Source organism: Coturnix japonica, chromosome 13 (assembly GCF_054131305.1).
Source record: "Coturnix japonica strain WE chromosome 13, WE-NBRP24, whole genome shotgun sequence".
Lineage (NCBI taxonomy): Eukaryota > Metazoa > Chordata > Aves > Galliformes > Phasianidae > Coturnix > Coturnix japonica.
This window is the reverse complement of record NC_140675.1, coordinates 1,746,018-1,763,750: the sequence shown is the minus strand read 5'-3', so window position 1 is coordinate 1,763,750 and position 17,733 is coordinate 1,746,018. Positions and strand designations below refer to the sequence as shown.

Below are 17,733 nucleotides of genomic sequence, written 5' to 3'. Positions count from 1 at the left end.
TTAGCTTTCCTAACCTGATCTTTGAGGTTCCCATACTACTTGGAAGAGGAAGTTATCATCAGCACATTCCAGAAACCTCTTTGATTTCTGGTGCAATGCTGTGTTGTCCCTCCCACAGATATCAGGGTGGTTGAAGTCCCCTGTGAGGACCTCATCCTCCATGTCCTTCTTGTAGTGAGGAGCCCAAAACTGAACACAGTACTTGAGATGCGGCCTCACCAGAGCTGAGTACAGAGGGATGATCACCTCTCTGCTCCTGCTGGCCACACTGTTTCTTATACAGGCCAGGATGCCCTTGGCCTTCTTGTCCACCTGGGCACACTGTGGGCTCATGTTGAGCAGAGCATCGACCAACAGCCCCAGATCCCTTTCCTCTTCACAGTCATCCAGCCATTCTGTCCCAAGCCTGTAACACTGCATGTACCCCCAGCAGAGAACAACTACATCCCCCAGAGGATTGCTTGCTGCTCTGTCACCCTTTATGTTCAGTGCAAAAGATAAAAGCCATCCGTATATCACTTGATCTCCCCTTTCCTTTTTGATCCCAGCAGCACGAGAACTCCCTGGGTTGTCTCACCTCGGCTTTAGAATAAGGACTTCAGTTTTCGGACACACTTTGTAATGTTATTTTTTTAATTTTTTTTATTGGTTTTAATTCTAATTCTGATACTAATTATGATATATTGTACTGTAGTGTGTTATCTTGCATTCTGGTATCATCTTTGGTCAATTAATTAAACAAATTAAAACGAATTAAACAAATTAAAATTAATTAAGCCAATTAAAACTAATTTGTTGCCACTGTTTTGGTTTTTGGCCAATCTCTCTACTTGTTTTCCCCTTTTTTTCCTTTTCCCTTCACTGGGGCCTGGATGCTTCTAGGGACTCTGGAGTTTGTTTTTGGGTCAGAAGCAGTACGAATGCTTCTGGGGAGTTTGGAGTTTGTTGTTGACGCAGAAGTAGTCTGGATGATTCTGGGGAGTTTGGAGCCTTCCCTGCCCAACGCAGGTTTGGGTGACTTCTCAGGCAGCTTCATTGCACGCCCTGTGCTCCATGAGTCTCCCTGAAGGCCACGCTCCATCAAAGCCACATTCCTTCTGCATTGTCCAGACAGAAGATTATAGCATGAAGGAGAGGGGCCAGCTGGTTTATGAAGCATTGTGGGTCTGATTTTCGAACCCGCAATGTAATCCACGGGACCGGGCTGGAACTTGTCCCTGGCCATCTGTAGTCTGTGGATCGATTTCTTCAAATTGGAAATCTCCCGAAGAAGCTCATCCTGGAAGGGAACAGAGGGTTTATGCTTGGTCTTGTCTTAGAGAGTGCTTCCCACCCTAAGTACTGCTGCTTTACGCAGAAGAGGGCAAGCACACTGCTTCAGCCTTGCAATGAGGGCAGAAGAGAACGGCTGCCACAGTGCTCTGCTTGTAAGCAAGCAACTTTCCAGGCTGCCTTCACACCAGCACGCTGTGCTAGCTCAGCTCTGAGCTGAGCTGTCCTTTCCATGCCTCAATGCCTAGACCACCAGCCCGCCCCTCACCTTTTCTGCTTTCCCCATCTCCCTCAGATCCATCAAGTAAAGCCCGTGCCCTCAGTGCCATGCTGCTGACACGTGCCTACCAATACTGGGCTTTGCCTACCTCTTCTCGCCTCTTTGCTTGCTTTTTCTCCAGCTTCAGCCTGGTCAGGTACTGCCTGTACTCGTTGAACTCCTTCAGAGTGCAGACAACCTACAGAAGAGACAATGACAGATGGCTGTAGTGTCAGGCCCCTGCCTGGCAGACTGGAAAGCCCTCCTGAGGAGACCCGTGTTGGTCAGCCCAACAGCCAAACTTACGTCGCCATCCTCGGTGACCAAGCCCCGTTTCTTCAGGTTCCGCAGGTTGTTTTTGCGGTTGTGGAACTCCCGCAGATGCGGGTCATGCAGGCTGTTGTACTCTGTGCACAGATTGCGACTGTACGGATCTCTCAGGTCAAACTGAGGAGAAGGCTGGTGGAGCTGGAAGAGATGTGTTGTAGAGTGTGAATGGGGAAGGAGAGAGCAGCAAAGAAACAGAGACACTTCCAAGCTGCTCACACCCACAGGCTGGCCTCTTGCCTCTTTCCCAAACAGTCATGTCTGGGTTTTCCTAAGTCCTCCAAGAGGGAGAGCAGAGGGTTGCACCCTCCTCCAGGAACGACCCGGTCTCCACATTTCTGTGCCTGATGGGTGCCTGGCCCCAGCATCCCAACACATGGGATTGGCATCCCAACACAAGGCCTCCTTGGCATGGCGGCAACCCCAGGAAACAAGAGCCCTTTTTGACGCTTCCTTACTCCTCTCACCTTTTCCCCCAGCTTTCTCCTGGCGAAAAGGAGCTTGGTGCCGGGCTGCACAGGGATTTTAACCCCGAGTGGAAGGTCCAACAGCCAGCTACCTCCTGCTCCAACTTCCTGTCCTCTGGGTCGGAGCTAGAAAGACAAAGACACGCTTGGACACTCAGACACTCCATTCCCCTCTCCAGCCCACCTCCGCTCCCTTTGGCAGCTCCCTCCCCACTTCTGCAACCGATGCTGGGATGTGCAGAGAGGTGCGATTCCCTGCAAGCCTTCTCCAGCACCAGCATGAGGAGAAGTGTCCCTCAGCCTCTGGAGAGCATCTACAGCCCCAGAGCAGCCCTGCATACCCCAGGCTACTGCACTCAGCCCTCTCTTGATGTAGCAGCGCTCACCTTTCCGCTCTTCCCCGCTCTGCTCAGAAATTCATCTGGATTTCGGAATCCAGCACTGCAACAGCACTCCATGGCTCCTGGTAGGAACTCTCTGAGAGCTGCAACCCTCCGCTACCACCTCTCGCTCCAGCAGCAGCGAACTGAGGCCACCCCAGCCGGAGTTCCAGCCTGCAGCTTTATGTCACGCTCACCCACTGTTGCATCACAATGACATGCAATGACATGCGGCAAGCCTGCAGCTGCATGGAGGCCCTTCTGGGTGCACTCGTGGTAAGCTGCTCCAGCTGGCCCTGCTTTGAGCCAAAAAGGCTTGCTGAGTCCTGAGGCCTGCTGTAGGCTTCCTTGGTTTCTATCACAGGTGATGCTGCACGTGGAACAAATACCTTCTCGGGTTGTCCCAGAGCTTGTTTTATAAGTAAATGACACTGAAACAATGTGGGAGAGCTGGCCTGTTTTTCTGTCCTAGAATCTTAGAATGGTTTGTGTTGGAAGGGACCCTTAAGATCACCTCGTTCCAACCTGCTATAGACAGGGACACCTCGCTGTAGACCAGGTTGCTCACAACACATCCAGCCTGGCCTTGAGTGCTTCCAGGGAGAGGAGGGATGCTGAGGAGGTGGAAATAGTCAACGCCTTTTTTGCTTCTGTCTTTAGTGAAAGGGCTCTCCCTCCGGAATCCCAGGCCCTGGAGGTTAATGAGAGAGTGTGGGGAATGGGAGATTTCCCTTTAGTCAGGGAAGAGGTGGTCTGTGAGTGCCTAGGAAACATTAAGGTCCATAAATCCTTGGGACCTGATGGGGTGCATCCACAGGTGCTGAGGGAGCTGCTGGAGGTCGTTGCTGAGCCGCTCTCTGTAATCTGTCAGAGGTCTTGGAGAACTGGGGAGGTGCCTGAAGACTGGAGGACGGCCAGTGTCACTCCTGTCTTCAAAATGGCAAGAAGGAGGACCCGGGTAATTATAGGCCAGTCAGCCTCACCTCTGTCCCAGGGAAGGTGATGGAACAGCTTGTGCTGGATGCCATCTCCAGACAACTGGGAGAAAAGGAGGTTATCAGGAGTACTCAGCATGGGTTCACCAAGGGGAGGTCGTGCTCGACCAACCTGTAGGCCTTTTATGAAGATGTCACTAGCTGGGTGGACAGGGGGAGAGCGGTAGATGTAGTCTACCTTGATTTCTGTAAGGCTTTTGATGCTGTCCCCCTTGACATCCTTATAACAAAGCTGAGGAAGTATGGGACAGATGAGTGGACGGTGAAGTGGGTCGAGAATTGGCTGACTGGCCGAGTGCAGAGGGTTGTCGTTGGTGGTGCGGAATCTGGCTGGAGGCCTGTAACTAGCGGCGTCCCCCAGGGGTCTGTGCTGGGTCCGGTCTTGTTCAACATCTTCATCAGTGACCTTGATGAGGGGATAGTGACCACCCTCAGCAAGTTTGCTGATGCCACGAAGTTGGGAGGATTGGCTGACACGCCTGAAGGCTGTGCTGCCATTCAGCGAGACCTGGACAGGCTGGAGAGCTGAGCAGTAAGAAACCAGATGAGGTTTAACAAAAGCAAGTGTAGAGTCTTGCACCTAGGGAGAAATAATTGCATGCACCAGTACAGGCTGGGGGAAGAGCTGCTGGACAGGAGCTCTGCTGAGTGGGACCTGGGCGTCCTGGTGGACGACAGATTGACCATGAGCCAGCAGTGTGCCCTTGTGGCCAAAAAGGCCAATGGCATCCTGGGGTGTATTAAAAAGAGCATGGCCAGCGGGTCGAGGGAGGTGATCCTCCTCCTCTACTCTGCCCCGGTGGGGCCTCCTCTGGAGTACTGTGTCCAGTTCTGGGCTCCCCAGTACAAAGAAGACAGGGATCTCTTGGAAAGAGTCCAGCGGAGGGCCACTAAGATGGTGGAGGGCCTGGAGCATTTCCCCTATGAGGAGAGATTTAGCGAGCTGGGTCTGTTTAGCCTTGAGAAGGGAAGGCTGAGAGGGGATTTGATCCAGGTTTATAAATACCTGAGGTGTGGGTGCCATAGTGGCGTGGCTGGTCTCTTTTCTGTAATGTGTAGGGACAGGACTAGGGGTAATGGGATGAAACTTCAGCATTGGAAGTTCTGCACGAAGATGCGGAAGAACTTCTTTACGGTGAGGGTGACGTAGCACTGGAACAGGCTGCCCAGGGAGGTGGTGGAGTCTCCTTCTGTGGAGATATTCAAGATTCGACTGGACGCCGAGCTGAATATACCAACGCCAATTGCTATGCCAGGCACATTTATGGCATCAGTGAACAAATAATGCCTTAAAAATTGTAATAGACAGGAGCCATCTATTCTTTTAAAACTAGGTGACCAAAGAAGAACAGTCCCTCTAGAGTCAAGCTGTGAAGAACTAATAGCACCAATCAATATCACATAGATAGATTACTTCCCTGCCCTAAGACCATCTTGTGACCATTTGGTGCTCCTAATTAAGCCCTCTTGATGGCATTTTGTCTGAGCCATGTGACATTTTGTGATAGGAGTTACTGCTAGTGTTCCCTTAACCCTACACCAAAGTAGGAGGTATCCATTCTCAGGGAATCATGCAGGCTTCCTCTGTATCTGATGCTCAGAGACAGCCCCAGAACTTTTTAAATCTTAGCTTAGCTCTCATCCAATAATGTTCATCAAACAGTGCAACTTGTCCTTTGGGGATGTCCTTTGTTCTGCATCAACCAGTTCCAACGGAGTCTTCTTGGCTTGTTTTAGATCAGTTTGTCAACAGATAAAGCCAGGGTCTTTGAATTACAAAGTGAAATTGCAGAATGCATGATTCTCAACCAAACAGAACAGGAGGTGGGATGCAGGGTGAATACCTGAGCCAACACCACCTGCAAGCAATCCTTCAATATCTTAGGAATCTCTAGCCATCCCAAATCCAGTGTTGTGCTTGATCTATCATCTCTGCTGAGTTTTTAGCTAGCTGATGGTGAGCATCATGGTGGTGATGGGTGAGCAGTCATACTAGAGGGTCTTAATCAACCTTAAGGATCCTGTGATCAGAGGAATGTGAATGTGCTGTTAAAGGTCACAAGCGCTGTACTGCAGCATGAGCATACACAGCGAAAGGCTTTCAGTAGAGCTTCAGTTCATAAATGAGGACTGGGTTATGGAAAATAGGCTCAAGATAGAAACCAGAAAACAGATCTTAACGCCAGGTTCTGTGAATGCAGCCAGCTGAATTTCACAGATATTGAATTTCAATGACAATTTCTTGTGTTATTTTACCCTCCAGCTCCACCCTGAACAGGAACATGTCAGTGACAAGCATTACTCCTCCAGGCTTGACCTGACAGTGCTTTACTTGTACTATGAGCTAATGCCAGGAAGAGCAGGAAAAGAGTTTCATCCACGTGCCTTCTCCTTCCTTAGTAAAACCAGTGTGAAACTGCAGCCACGTCAGGCTGAAGGAGACGTCTCAGATGTCCTGCCTGGATGCAGGAGCTCACGTGTCAGAGGATGTCTGGCATGTCAAGTCTCATGGCAGTGCAGTGCATGACAAACTGCAACAACACTTTCCTGTGGGCTCCTTTGGGCACGAGGCCCAGCGGGTGACACACCTCTGGCTGCAGCTCTTCAGAGCCTCCCAGCAGCCACGTGATGCCCATGGGAGAGACACAGCTGACCCGCACAGCAGATGATTTACCAGCTAGCTCTGGTTTACAGCAAGAGAAGATACAAGTGGCGATGCTGAATGGTGAAATACTGCGAGTGTGTGGCATGGGTATAAGATTGGTGAGCCTGAGGATGTTCAAAGTCAGGCTGGACAGGGCTCAGAGCACCTGATGGAGCTGCGGTGCCCCTGTTCATTGTGGGGGAGTCCAACTAGCTGACCGTTAAGGGTCTCTTCCCTATCTATGAGATACACGAAAGCTGATTCTGCAGTAACCAAGCTACCAACAGCAGTTGTTTGTCTTACAGCTTGCCAACACAGGTTTTAAAATAACAGCATTGATTACTCATTTGATAGTCACATTACAGTGCAAAGCACATGGAAACGTCCATCAGCTAATTCAGTTAATTCTGGGGGCAGACCTGCCAGTATGAAATATTATGCTAACATGACAGAGAGAAGAAAAGCAAAATTAAGACTAGCTGACAAGCCTTGGCAGGAAGTTCTGCTCTCCATCAATTTAGTCCCATTATTCAGTTCTGTTTGGAGCTTTCTCCATGTCTCTCTGGAGTTTGTTCTTTGAGAAGAAGCAATTAAGTAAGCTCTCCAATGCCAAAGTGCATACACTACTCTAGGGCTTTGTTGTTTCTCCATGGATCAACAAGGGTGACAAGCCAGCAGAATATGATGAAGAGCCTCATGCATACTCAGTGTGAAAAAAAAAAGGCAATTGTTGCTGGGAAGAAGGTGCATTTGCATTTGTGTCATCTGCAGAGGGTACTGCAGAAATGGAAAGTCTTCCACTGGAGAAAACAAAGGGCTCTCATTTATTGCAATCAAGGCCCAGCGTGTGGATCTCAGAGATCAGACCTACACCCTGCAGCAAAACAGAGACCTGCGTGGGAAAGTTAAGTTTCTCTCTACATCTGTGCAAGAAAAAGCCCACCATGGAATGACAGCTAAGTAAACATCCCTGTGACTCTTCACAGGTCTCTTCTACATTTGGGATCACTGCTACAAAAAGAGCTGTTTACATCATCTCTCGTGGCCACCCTGGGAGAAGAACAGGAAGGCTGGGATGCTCTTTTTCCTATCTTTCCCTTGATTTCCTCTATATCTTAGGGACGAATCACAGGACAGAACACAGAAATCAAATGGCTCTACAAAGCAGATTGGCCAGTTCAAGTCAAAACAGCCACTGAAAACACCCCAGATGCTGTCTGACAACAGCTGGACTGTCGGGGAGTCAGGTGAATGCAGTCTGCTGACCCTGGGCAGGAAGAGGACAGCCCAGACTGTCACATACCTTTCACTGAAAGCTGATAGAGCATTTTATCCCCCTCACAGATGCACTGATAACTTGCAGCATCATCCATGGAGACGCTGTGAATTTTCAGGGTGTGTTTCTTCCCCACAATTTGCAGTTCCTATTTTTCACTGGCCTTGAGCTCCTTCCCATCCTTCATCCACTCCACAGTAGCACCTGTGTCTGAAAGCTCAGCCTGCAGTTTGGCTTCCTCACGCAGCGGAGCAGAGATCTTTTCTACATCTTTGCTCTTCTTGGTAAATCTCACTGCAGCACCTGTCAGGAGCAAAGGCCTCGTTATTTCAATTTATATCAGGCTAACGTGGTCAATGTTTGCTGCAAGATCTCTGAAAAAGTATCACCTTCTGTTCCTGCACTCATAACTGGGTCAGTGCTGAGCAATTCAAGATATTTAATTTGTTCTTCTTGCAGGATTTACTAAGTAAAAATCAACCAAACATCTCCTTCTACTGATTAATAATGCTCTAAACATGCTTCTGTGGAGGTTTCCACCCAATGACAAACAGCTCCTCCCATAATGAATCTTTATTTGTTTTATTTTGTCATGCAAAGCTGATTGATAGAGATATTATTGGAATGATTGCTCCCCTACTTCTAAACTATTCCAGTGCAATCAGAAAGGCTGTCTGAACCTGGAGCTGAAAGTACTGCTCTATGGTGATGCAGTGGTAAACCTGGTGACTGAAGGCACTGGCCAGTAGCTGTGAACTGCAGACATTCATCAGCTGGCATGGAGCAATCTGGTTCAGATACCAAGCAGCTGGGTAGATTGGCTTACCCTACGCTCAGTGCTATCATGTTTAGGTCATTACCAGGACTCACGTCAGTCCATGGGATGCAATTTCAGGTATTTGGTACAGTCAGTGAATGCCTGCAGCCCCAGTTCTAATCATCAGATCACAGCAACTATGCCTTGACTGTAAGAGGAAAGGAGAAGGATCAAAGCAAATACCTCTCACTCTCATCTTGGTGCTGACATCAACATTTTTGGCAACAAATTTCACTTCTGCTCCATCCTCGTTCTTGGTGACGTTCTTTATGATTAGGCTGTGAGTAGTTTGGGTTCTCTTGATGATGCAGGTCTCGCTTTCCTGTAAGACTTTACCACTGAGGTACCAAGTGCCGCGACACGTTGTTGTAAGGTCAATAGTAAACATGGCATCCCCTCCAGGTACAGCTTCACCAGTTGTTAGAGGGGATTTCACAACCAGGACTGGTCCTGAGGAAGAACAACATGAATGTCTTAATGCTCTTTAGATGCAAGTCTGGTATCTCATTTAGAGATGGAAGATTAAATCATAGGGACATTTCTACTTCTCCCTTTGCATGAGTGCTGGAAGAAGCACTTCTATGCTTAAGATCTGTTACAGATCTTGCACATATGAGATATCAAAAGATAAGGATATTCATGTCCCTGTCACAGAAACATAACTTGTATCACTTTAGTGGTAGCTGGAGGTTGATAGGAGATAGGAGAACTGGGAATAAAGGAAATCCTTTGGTGTGTTAATGCACTACTATCCCTAAAGTCAAAGGAAGCATCTTTAGGGAACCAACACAGCTGCTCAGCACACACTGACCCATTTCCACTGGGGTTTTTGTGCTTACCAAGGTGCACGCTCCCTGGGAATTCCAGAGACGGGCTCTGTCCATGCGCATTGACTGCAGACACTTGGAACTGATCATCAGCCTCTTCAGACAGATTGCTCACCGTGAACTCTGGGACGGGGACATGAGACTCGTGGCACCTCACCCAGATGAAGCCAGTTAGTTTCTTGCATTCCACGACGTAGCCATTGATTGGAATGGGGCAGTGCATCTTCGGAGGGGTCCATGCCAGCATCACTGAGGTTTCTGTTTTATTTTTCACCACGGGGTCAACTGGGGGCTGGGTGGGAGGTTTTCTGGGAGCTGAACAGAAATAAATACAGAAATATTAGCAGAAGGTCATGTAGGCTGGAAAAGACCTTCAAGATCAGCAGACTCAACTTTCAGCATGACCTACTGAGTCCCACCATTAACTACTGTGGTACCTGAGGACATACATGACAAGCTTATTCCTGCAGGTATTTGCATAGGGAATATATTCACCCTCTGGTTGCTTCGGAACATTTTAGAGGTTAAAATCCCATCAGACTTTTTCACTGTGTGCAGCCACTGATACAGGCAGGAGGCTGGGAATTACCTGATGGGCTCTAGTTACAGACTACTGACACAGTCAAGGATTGATTTCATTTCATTTTGGCCATCAGAAAGTTTGGTGTCTGGTTTAAGTCACCCAATTATAATTTAAGACTCCAAATATAATCATATGGAGAACAGTGCATTTAGGAGAACTCATCTCATCTTAATAAACCTGAGTGAAATCACAGAATCATAGGATCATGGGAGGGCTTGGGTTGGAAGAAGCCTTCAAGATCATTAAGTGCTAGATGCCAAAGGTCCCACTAACATAGCATGAAGCCGAAAGCTAGACGCTGGTATCAGATCTCCTGACCTTACCATCAGAAATTGAGATGTCATATTTTGCTCAGAGGTGCCTGCTTGTAGGAGGGACAGCTTCCGAGCTTTTTCTGCTCCAGGAACCAGCTCCAGCTTCAGAATTTAAACAGCAGTCAGAAATTAAACTGAGCTTTGTCACCTCCATCAAATAGAAGGAGTGGTTGGGTGGTACAGCTTTCCAAATAACTTAGAAACTGTCACAACAATCAGATGCCTACCTTTTCTTTTTGAACTTGTTAATACATAGAGCTTAATAGCATCAGAATGCCCCAAGCACTTCAGATAACAGGACAGCTGTAAACCCTTCTTTAAGGATTCCTTTGTTTAATCACTGAGTAACTGTAATTCAGTGGTGCTGGTGGGAGAAGTGAAGTCTTAATCTTCCCAGATGGAGAGTAGAGTTGATGTTCACATGCAGACTGGTGCTGCAGCAGAGCCAGAAACCACTCATTTGGGAAACACAGCACCAAGAAAATAATGTGAATAGCTTCATAAAATCAGGCAGCTTCACCCAAATTTCATGGCAGGTCCATTATTCTTCCTATTTTCAGGAAGAAATGTTTTCCCTGTTTCTTGTAGTTTTATTTTCTCTTCCTTTCCAGCAAGCAGCTTTGTAGCTTACAAATTGTTTTCTAATCACCTCCTGGTGTGGACAAATCACACAGGTTTTACTCCATGTTTTACATAGTTAGCATTTTATATTTGTTCCAGTATGGAACTGTACAGTCATAGAATGGCCTGGGTTGAAAAGGATCTCAAAGATCACAGAATCACACAGAATCACAGAATCCTTCTGCAAAAGAAAACACAAAAGCTACAGGGACTTGGAACTACTTTGTATATCGAGATCAGAAGGAACTGAGAAGTTTTCAAGTACAAAGAACTTACTTTTCCAGATTGCCTTTTCCAGACTGCTGTTCCAGCAGTGACAACAAGCGCAGGCAGCCCGGAGGACATGGCTGACATCGATGATCGGCTGGCATGGATCAGCGAGGATGAGTTTGGGCACAGCACAGCTGGCAAGGGATGCTGGGGTGGCTGCAGCAAGACAAGAGCTCCTCCAGCCTGAAGATATCCATCACCAGAAGAAAAAGGACAGGGTGAAAGTAAGGAAGACGCGCAGACGAGAAGAGCAGAAAGGGAGATGAGGAGGGAACTTGGTGCGGTGGCAATTCTGGGGGAGAAATTGTACTCTGATAATGTTACACTCTGAAATTCAGTGTTGCAATTTGGAGGAAGGAATTATTGGGGTGGGAATCTGGGGGGCCGTTGTAATACCAGAAGAATTTTACAGAGCAGCAGCCATGCATCAAGAGAAGGGCTTCACAGAGCAGCAGCTGTGGAGGGAGAAACAGCATGAGAACCAAGGACACCTCTAGGAAAAGAATGAGTAGCTCGGGGCTTTCAACGGGGGTTTTAGGGTTGTTATTGCAATAGCTTTCCTTCAGTTAGTGTGTGTGGTTTTTAAATGCCCTCGTCTGTCTGCTATAAAAGCATGGCTTTTCGGGCAGTCGATGGACGCAGCCATATTTAACCATACTGCTGTCTGGCTGTTTGTCCTAGCGGGCTGACCTTTTGCCTTCAGGTTCGCCAACTACTGTCTCAGGAACCAGAGTTATTAGGCATTATCCAGGTTATCTTGTGCTTTTACTATGTTAATAGATTGGATGTGAATCCAATGGGGTCTGATGTTACCAATGGTGCTGGAATCTGCGGCAATAATCATTGAATGTATTAGTAATGCTCGGTTATGATGCTATTACCTCTCTTATATCCAACTAATTTGGATTTTTCAAATATGACCACGCATCACTTGAGAGGAAGGCGCACGCTCATAGAACTGAATGGGAGAGTTGATTTCATTTTCCAAGCAGGTGTTCCACTTGGGCTCTGTATCACGCACTGGCCATGCGGATATGGAGTACAACTGGAAGAAATCCCTCAGACCCTGAATGCAGGAGAGAATGTGTGGTGGGTGAGAGAGGAAAGGTGCACTTTGAAGCAGGGGACGCCCTGCTGGCACTGCCTGTCGCATCCACCACCAACACGGTTTGCTCTTTATCCTGCTCCACAGCTGCTGCTCTGTCAAGTCCTTCTCTTGATCCATGGCTGCTGCCTTTCTTCTTGTATTACAACAGGGGGCTGGGAGGTTTTTGGCAGAGGGAGGGAAGTTGATTGGGGGTGGGAGTTTGAGGGGGTGGGATCAGAAAGGATTGTTAGGGTGGGAAACGGTTGGGAATACTGTCACTTCTTGACTGTTTGCTACGTTCAATGATTACATGTCTTTGCCATATTTCTGCCTGCCTGCGGCCGTTCCTTCACTTACAAAGCCCACCTCCCCAGGCCCCTGGGCCCACCTTCAGGGCAATGTGAAAGGGCAGCAGAAAGGGCAGTGTCCCAGATCTGCCACCACCATTGGACCCATCCCTCCCCTCCTCAGTCAGTTCTGCGTGGGAATGGAGGGATGAGAAAGGGGGATGGACGGGAATTCTGGGAGAGCTGAGTGGCTCAGCCTGGAGTGGAGGAGGCTCACTGCCATCCCAGACACAGCCATCAGTCCCCAGGTGCAGAGAGGACTGAGCCAGGCTGCACCCTGCAGCACCCAGCAGCAGGATCCCAGTCTGAGGCCTGCCTAGGTCGTGTGGCTGCGCTGCAGGCTGAGCTATGGAGAAAGCCCCACTTGGAGATTTCTTCGCTCCCTGAATGTTCCCCCCTTTCTCCATCTTGCTCTGCTCCATCCCCAGCCGCAGCCCGGCGTCCCCGACATGTTGCTGTGCTTGCAGAGCTGGACTTGGCCCTTGACCTGTACAGGCCCCTGTCCCCACCTGTCGGATATCCACCTTGCCTTCTCACCCCTCTCTCTAGATCCAGTTCATGCCCCATCTATCTCACCTCCATGTCCCACCTACGTCCTCTCTACGTCTTTTGCTCTCCCCCAAACCACCCTCACGGTGCCTTACCTCCTGGCAGGCTCAGGGAAGGAGCACCCGGTGCCCTGAGCCCACAGGCCCAGCCCTGCACAGCACTGCACACAGCACTGTCATGGCGGCGCCCGGTGCTGCCGCACAGCATCCTGGGAGTGGTAGTTCCTGCGGGGCCTGCAGCTCCCAGCAGGCCCTGCAGCTCCCAGCAGGCCCGGGCGAGGGCAGAGGGGAGCAGTGCTGTCAGCCGGGAGCTCGCCCAGAGAGCCCGATGTTCGGAGCACTTCACACCAGGAACTTTGGACTCGGCTGCTTCTATCCACAACGTCCCTGAGCTGCTCAGGAAGCACAACTGTCTCACCCTCTGAGAGCTGGGCTGTGCAAAGGAGGCTGCAGTTGCAGGCTCAGCTCTGCCCTGTTCCAGCAATGCACTTCCTTACAACTGGAGCACTCTCACGCTTGCTTCTTGCTTCAACGGAGCAATCGCCCACCGCTTTGCACACCTCTGTGCTCGTGCAAATGGCCACCACCCCATCCCTGCACACACACACACACACACACACACACACACACGTACCACCCAATCCCTGCACACACACACACACACACACACACACACGTACCACCCCATCCCTGCACACACACACACACACACATGTACCACCCCATCCCTGCACACACACACACACACGTACCACCCCATCCCTGCACACACACACACACACACATGTACCACCCCATCCCTGCACACACACACACACACACACACATGTACCACCTCATCCCTGCACACACACACACACACACACACACACACACACGTACCACCCCATCCCTGCACACACACACACACACACACACACACACATGTACCACCCAATCCCTGCACACACACACACACACACACACACACACACAGACCACCTCATCCTTGCACACCCTCCCACATGCGTGCACAAATCTCTGCAGTGCATGGACACACCTGTGCACACCCACATGTGTGCAGCCCCAGCACTGTCCAAAGCTCCGTGCACGCTCATTTGTGCATGAAGAGGAACGTCTCAGTGGAAGCGTGGCTGTTCCTCCTTTCTGACGGGCTGGTGTGGGACAGAAGAGGAAAGCAGAATGCGGCCACATTTTCCTCGTGGCTCCTAGTTCCTGTCTTACCATGGGAAACAAGATGAGCAACTCTCCCTCTCTGTGATGCTTAGCTCTGTACCTCTGCCATCATCTCTATACTCAGATGCTCCTGCATGTAATGCTGCACACAGTGAACCTGCAGGTCCCAAAGGAATCCTTGGCTGCTCTCCCTCACCTGGAGGTTGCAGGGTGCTGGGCCTCCTGCCTGTACCTCCTTCCAGGTGTCATTTGCCAGACCCTGTATGTCCAGCTGGTTGGAACTGCAGTCAACTAACACAAACAAGATGTATGAAAGTAGTCTTTCCGTTTCCCAGGCATTCATCTTTATAAAAACACGTTGTGCTGTGAAGCACAGCAGGAAGCAACTCAACTGTGCAACAAATACTTGGAGCCTTGTTTCATCCCTCCCTGACCTCATTGAAAGGCTGACTGACACCTGCTTGCCAGCGGTGACTGTGGGTCTTTCCTCAGAGTCCAGAGCACATTAATCTCTTTTGAAACTCACACTCATTCGTGTTTCTTTTGTAGTTGCTGTTGCATTCATCAGGAAGGAAATGCACTGCACTTATTCTTCTGCATGTGCAGGCTCACTCTGCAGTGCCCAAAATGCCTTCATGAGGAGGAAAGGCAGCAAAGCCCTCTGCGAGCAGGGCCATGGGGCGTATGTCTACAGCATCATATCTCGGCAGAGCACTCACTGCGCCTGCTCCTCCCTGCTGAAATACACGGCCATCTCCACAAAGCTTGAGTCTCCTGCAAGCAAGAAAGAAACGCCAGTGCCAGTGGCTTTTCTGTCCCCGGCACACAAAGGCTGGCTGAGAGCATCTCGCTGTCTCCCTGCGCTCCCATCTCTTGCCCCTTGCCTTCTCCAAAACCTTCCCTGGAGAACCAGGTTGATCAAGTCCATGCTCAACAGCAGCTCCCACAGGTACTGTTACAGCTCTTGCTGTCTTTTTGGCCTTCTCATCCACCGGCATCCCTCTGTCTGAGTCTCACCAGCTTTGTCACCAGAAGAGATTTCAACACTCGAGAATGAAGAACGCACATCTGGCTCCACGGAATGTAACTCTCCTATCTCCCAGAGATCCACGCTCTATGTGTGCCATCTCACCTGGTCGTGAGCGTCCCTCACAGCCAGCCAGAAAAGCAAGCAGAGGCTGAGACCAAGAAACCCCTCCCTGACGTGCAGCTCTCTGACAGTTTCTCTTTACACAGAGTGCTGGCCGCAGCCGTGTGCATTATCAAATGCACTTGTATGGGCAGTTGGTGTCTAGACGTGAAGGAGACTTGCTAAGTGCTCTGCTGACATATAGGGACAGAAAGAAAATTTGAATGGGGAGCTGGAGCATGTATATAAAGGATGTACGGACCTACAGTTAAGGATGTGGATTTGCATCTGAGTCCGTGCCTGCAGACGATGCAAGCGCTATGCATTGTCACCCAATGGAAATGATCAAACAGCTGCTTTGAAACAGACTGTCTGTAGGGCTCAGGAAGTGTGGCCTTCCAAGGTACTTCAGGTGTCCCAAAGAACAGAGGCAAGCAGTGATGATTCCTTTCTCTCTTGATTCCAATACTTGTAGGTAGAGCGCTTGAGAAAGACTTTGGAGGCTTTCCTCAGCCTCTACCTTTCCTTGTACCTTTACAAAAGCAGACTGTCTAAAAACAAGAAGACTGGACACAGATTTTGGGTTTGGTTATTTTTATTAGAATTTTTTTAATATTATAATATATATAATATAATATTATTTATTATTGTATTTATTATATTATATATATTATGTATATAATGTATATTATGTATATTATAATATATATATTATATAATCATATATTATAATATATATAATATATAAATAATATATAGTATATAAATTTTGTAAAGTTGTTTTGGTGTTTTTGGTGTTTTTGGTTGTTTTTTGTTGTTTTAGTCCAGTCCAATGTCATAAATTCTCAGTCTTACAAGGGATGAATTTTTAAGGCCTTCCTGCTGATGGACCACACTCCACTTGAACGTCAAGTGGAGCATGAGGTAGCCTTCATCCAGAAAGGTGGAATCTTGATGGGATGTTGCTGTCTTATGGAGAGGAATCTCGGCGTCCCCCAGGCTGAGCCAACACACGGACACAGATTTCTGGATGGTGACCATCACTTTCTGCCCCTGCTCCTGCTGCCTGGTCTCTCTTCGTCATCGGTATCCAGCAGGAGATCACGAAGCCCTGGAGGCACGGTGGTATCCAGGTCATCATCTGAAACTTCTTCCACCAGATTGGAAGGGACCAGTCCTCTTGTGCCGTCCGTCAGCTCTCCCAGAAACCAGCCATCCTCATCCATGTCTCCACAGATGTAAACGTATTGTCCAGCTGTCAGTGGAAGCTCGTTTTCTGGGTCTTCATTAGGGCCCTCATAAGGATTTTGTAGCTGTGACCAGCTAAGAATCTTCGTTTTGGTGGTGATGGTCTGCGAAAATGTAGATGCAGACTGCCACTGGCCACACTTTTGACTCCCCCGGCTTTTCCTGGGGATCGGGGCATTCCTGTTTGGGATTTCTGTGTGGCCTCAGCTTTTTCCCCATCTCCTGGAGCTGTGTGCATTTTTCCTCCAGACGCTTGCTGAGCGCTCCAAGCTTGATGTCAGCCTGCTGGAGGTCTCTCAGCATGTGGTTCTGGGCCTTCAGGGCCTGGCAGTGCCTCTCCAGGTTGCTCAGACCTTGTTGGAGGTAGCTGCACTGCTCCAGCAGCTTGCTGCTTGTGCTGCCTGGGAACCCCAGGTCTTCCTTGGCCGTCTCATTCTCCTTTTCCAGATGCTGTCCCTGCAGCTGGTTGACGTCCTCTGCCTTCTCTGTGGCCTCTTTGGATGTGGAAGAGGCCTCCTTGAGCTGCCGGACTCTTTCCAACAGCTGCTGGGTACGGAGGCAGAGCATACGCATCTTGTCCTTGAGCCGCTCTACCTTCTCCCACATCTGCTGAGAGCTTCTGCTCCTCAGCAGGCAGCACTTCTCTCCAAGGAGGCTGCACTGTCTCTGCAGCTCCTTCAGCGTACTCAGCAGGTGGGTGTTCTGCTCCTGCTGCTCTCTGTGCTCAGGTGGGCAGGCCTCTTGTTGCTCTGCAGCCTCCTTTTCCAAATGCTTTCCCTGCAGCTGGTTGACCTCCTCTGCCTTCTCTGTGGTGTCTTTGGATGCGCAAGAGGCCTCCTTGAGCTGCCAGACTATTTCCAGCAGCTGCTGGGTACGGAGGCAGAGCGTACGCATCTTGTCCTTGAGCCACTCCACCTCCTCCCACATCTGCTGAGAGCTTCTGCTCTTCTCTTCAAGGAGGCTGCACCGTCTCTGCAGCTCCTTCAGCTTACTCAGCAGATGGGTGTTCTGCTCCTGCTGCTCCCTGCGCTCAGGTGGGCAGGCCTCTTGTTGCTCTGTAGCCTGAACACCCACCTCTGCTACAGCCCGATGGCAGGCCCTGGCCCTGTTGAAGAAGATGCGTGGCTGCCCCTCCACGTGCTCCAG

The 17,733-nt window shown here is 49.4% G+C and overlaps 1 protein-coding gene across 2 annotated transcripts; it reads right to left on the bottom strand.

The window, feature by feature from the left end:
- Window positions 1–802: 802 nt before the first annotated feature.
- LOC146758566 (fibrous sheath-interacting protein 2-like) lies at window positions 803–7,978 on the bottom strand. Of its 2 annotated transcripts, none has more exons than XR_014933982.1 (4): window positions 7,648–7,978; window positions 2,326–2,451; window positions 1,641–1,999; window positions 803–1,279 (listed from the first exon to the last, which is right to left on the bottom strand). XR_014933982.1 is itself a non-coding variant. In XM_085514505.1 (4 exons), exons 1-3 carry the CDS (start codon window positions 2,781–2,783, stop codon window positions 1,715–1,717), a joined length of 483 nt encoding a protein of 160 aa, XP_085370631.1. In that variant the 5' UTR covers window positions 2,784–3,332; the 3' UTR covers window positions 805–1,279; window positions 1,641–1,714. The 2 variants fall into 2 exon arrangements, 1 of the variants encoding a protein (XP_085370631.1); XM_085514505.1 differs by lacking the exon at window positions 7,648–7,978 and adding an exon at window positions 2,712–3,332 and having other exon boundaries at window positions 805–1,279.
- Between the last annotated feature and the right edge of the window lie 9,755 nt (window positions 7,979–17,733).

Coding starts and splice junctions, on each gene's coding strand:
- LOC146758566 (XM_085514505.1), bottom strand. CDS start 2,783: ATGGAGTGCTGTTGCAGTGCTGGATTCCGAAATCCAGATGAATTTCTG. Junction 2,452..2,711: donor GAGCGGGGAAGAGCGGAAAG/GTGAGCGCTGCT, acceptor TTGTCTTTCTAG/CTCCGACCCAGAGGACAGGA. Junction 2,000..2,325: donor GGAGAAAGCTGGGGGAAAAG/GTGAGAGGAGTA, acceptor CATCTCTTCCAG/CTCCACCAGCCTTCTCCTCA.